Genomic DNA, 1,711 nt, shown 5'->3' on the forward strand with positions numbered 1-1,711 from the left:
GTGTGTGACAGAGAGGACTCAGAACTGTGTCATAGGCCCTGTACTGCTTGTAGCTAAATGGGATTCTCTTTAGTTCATGTGACAGCGGCATGCGATTTTGCAGCAGAACGCTCCGAGATTTCATCCCTTGCCACCGCCATGAAATCCTGAGTCATATCTTGGCCACTGGAAAGTGACAGCAGGTGGCGGTAGGTTTGGCTAAGCTGTGTAGGTGACCTGTTGGTGTATCCTGGCCTGAGTCCATGTTTAGCAGGGCTGTATTGTAAACCATCCTTTGAGGTGATCTTCTCTGACCTTGCGCGCTGTCTGGGCAGCAGGATCCAGGCGTTACAGGTGCAGCACACACGCGATTGAATTTGCACGGTTAGTGCCACCCGAAGTTAACCCGTCATTTCTCCTCTCCCCCTCCCCAGGCATTTACGTCTGCTCCAAATGCGGTTATGAGCTGTTCTCCAGCAGAGCAAAATACCAGCATTCGTCTCCGTGGCCGGCCTTCACTGAAACCATTCACGCCGACAGCGTGGCCAAGTACGAAGAGCGACCAGGCGCCTTGAAGGTGCTGACGAAAACCTCGTAGAGAGTAAAGCAGAAGCTTGCCAGCTCTCCCTGACTTGTCTCTGTTAAAGGGGCCATGCCTGTGCCTGCTGCTCGCTGTCTGAATAGCAGCACAAAGGGAGCGCCCGTGGGTTGGCCCCGGTTCATTCGTTTTCCTCCCTTGCATCTTCTAGGTGTCCTGCGGCAAATGTGGTAATGGGCTGGGCCACGAGTTCCTCAACGACGGGCTGAAGAGGGGGCAGTCTCGCTTCTGAATATTCAGTAGCTCGCTGAAATTCATCTCTGCAGGTGAGGGCTGTATCCGGACGGTCCCTCTGGCTGGGGTCTGCCTGGTTTGGTTAGAGACTCCAGTGGTTTCCAGGGTTTGAGCGAGAGCATGTTTAATAAGAATGCGTTTGTCTAGCATCCGCGTTTGGTGTCTCCATCTCCAAGGACCGGTGTTAAGGCCGCCCCCCCTCCCCATTCCCAAACACAGCTGGGGCATTGAGAGTACCCCTGGGAGCATTCTTGATCAGGCCTGCCTCCTGGCAAGGAGTGAGATGCCTTCATTTGTTTCCCTCTTTCTTCCACCTCTGTTAGCGAGACAGCCACTGTCCAGGATCATGGCCTTGTGGCAGAAAGCGCCCAGGGGGCCTCAGGCTGACCCGATTAACAAATACCAGGAAATGTTCTTCCCTGGGGCCCTCTCTGGTTAGGTCAATGGGAACAGGAGCCAGGCACCAAGCTAACAAAGTGATGAGGCTGGAGCCGCGTTGGTAAACTCTCCTGGGTGTGGTCCCACTGATCTCGTTCTCTGTGAGATTTGCGTTGATGAGCTGTGTTGTGCTTCACGTTCAGTTAGAGGGTGGCTGGTTTTTATTAGGTCATTGGCAGGGCCGCCCAGAGGGGGGAGCAAGTGGGGCAATTTGCCCCAGGCCCTGCAGGGGCCCCGAGAGCCCTGGCCCGGTGGCCGTCCGGGTCTTCGGCGGCATTTTGGCGGCGGGTCCTTCAGTGCTGCCAAAGACGGGGAGCAACTGAAGGGCCCCCCGCCGCCGAAATGCTGCCGAAGACCTGGACCGCTGCCGGGTGAGTAGAAGTGCCGCAGCCAGGGCTGGAATCGGGCCCCGCGCCCCTAAGAGGGCCCCGCAACGTCCCGAAGGAGCTGCCGCCAAAGTCC

The 1,711-nt window shown here is 56.8% G+C and overlaps 1 protein-coding gene across 1 annotated transcript in view; it reads left to right on the plus strand.

The window, feature by feature from the left end:
- Window positions 1-1,711, plus strand: part of MSRB1 (methionine sulfoxide reductase B1) — a 30,606-nt gene that overhangs the window by 26,741 nt on the left and 2,154 nt on the right. The window contains exons 2-3 of the mRNA XM_026650758.1: window positions 414-556; window positions 729-843. Coding sequence (XP_026506543.1) covers window positions 414-556; window positions 729-843 — 258 coding nt within the window. The remainder of the gene's footprint in view (window positions 1-413; window positions 557-728; window positions 844-1,711) is intronic.

The sequence above is a fragment of the Terrapene carolina genome, unplaced genomic scaffold, assembly GCF_002925995.2.
Source record: "Terrapene carolina triunguis isolate 2854851 unplaced genomic scaffold, T_m_triunguis-2.0 Scaffold93, whole genome shotgun sequence".
NCBI classification, from domain to species: domain Eukaryota; kingdom Metazoa; phylum Chordata; order Testudines; family Emydidae; genus Terrapene; species Terrapene triunguis.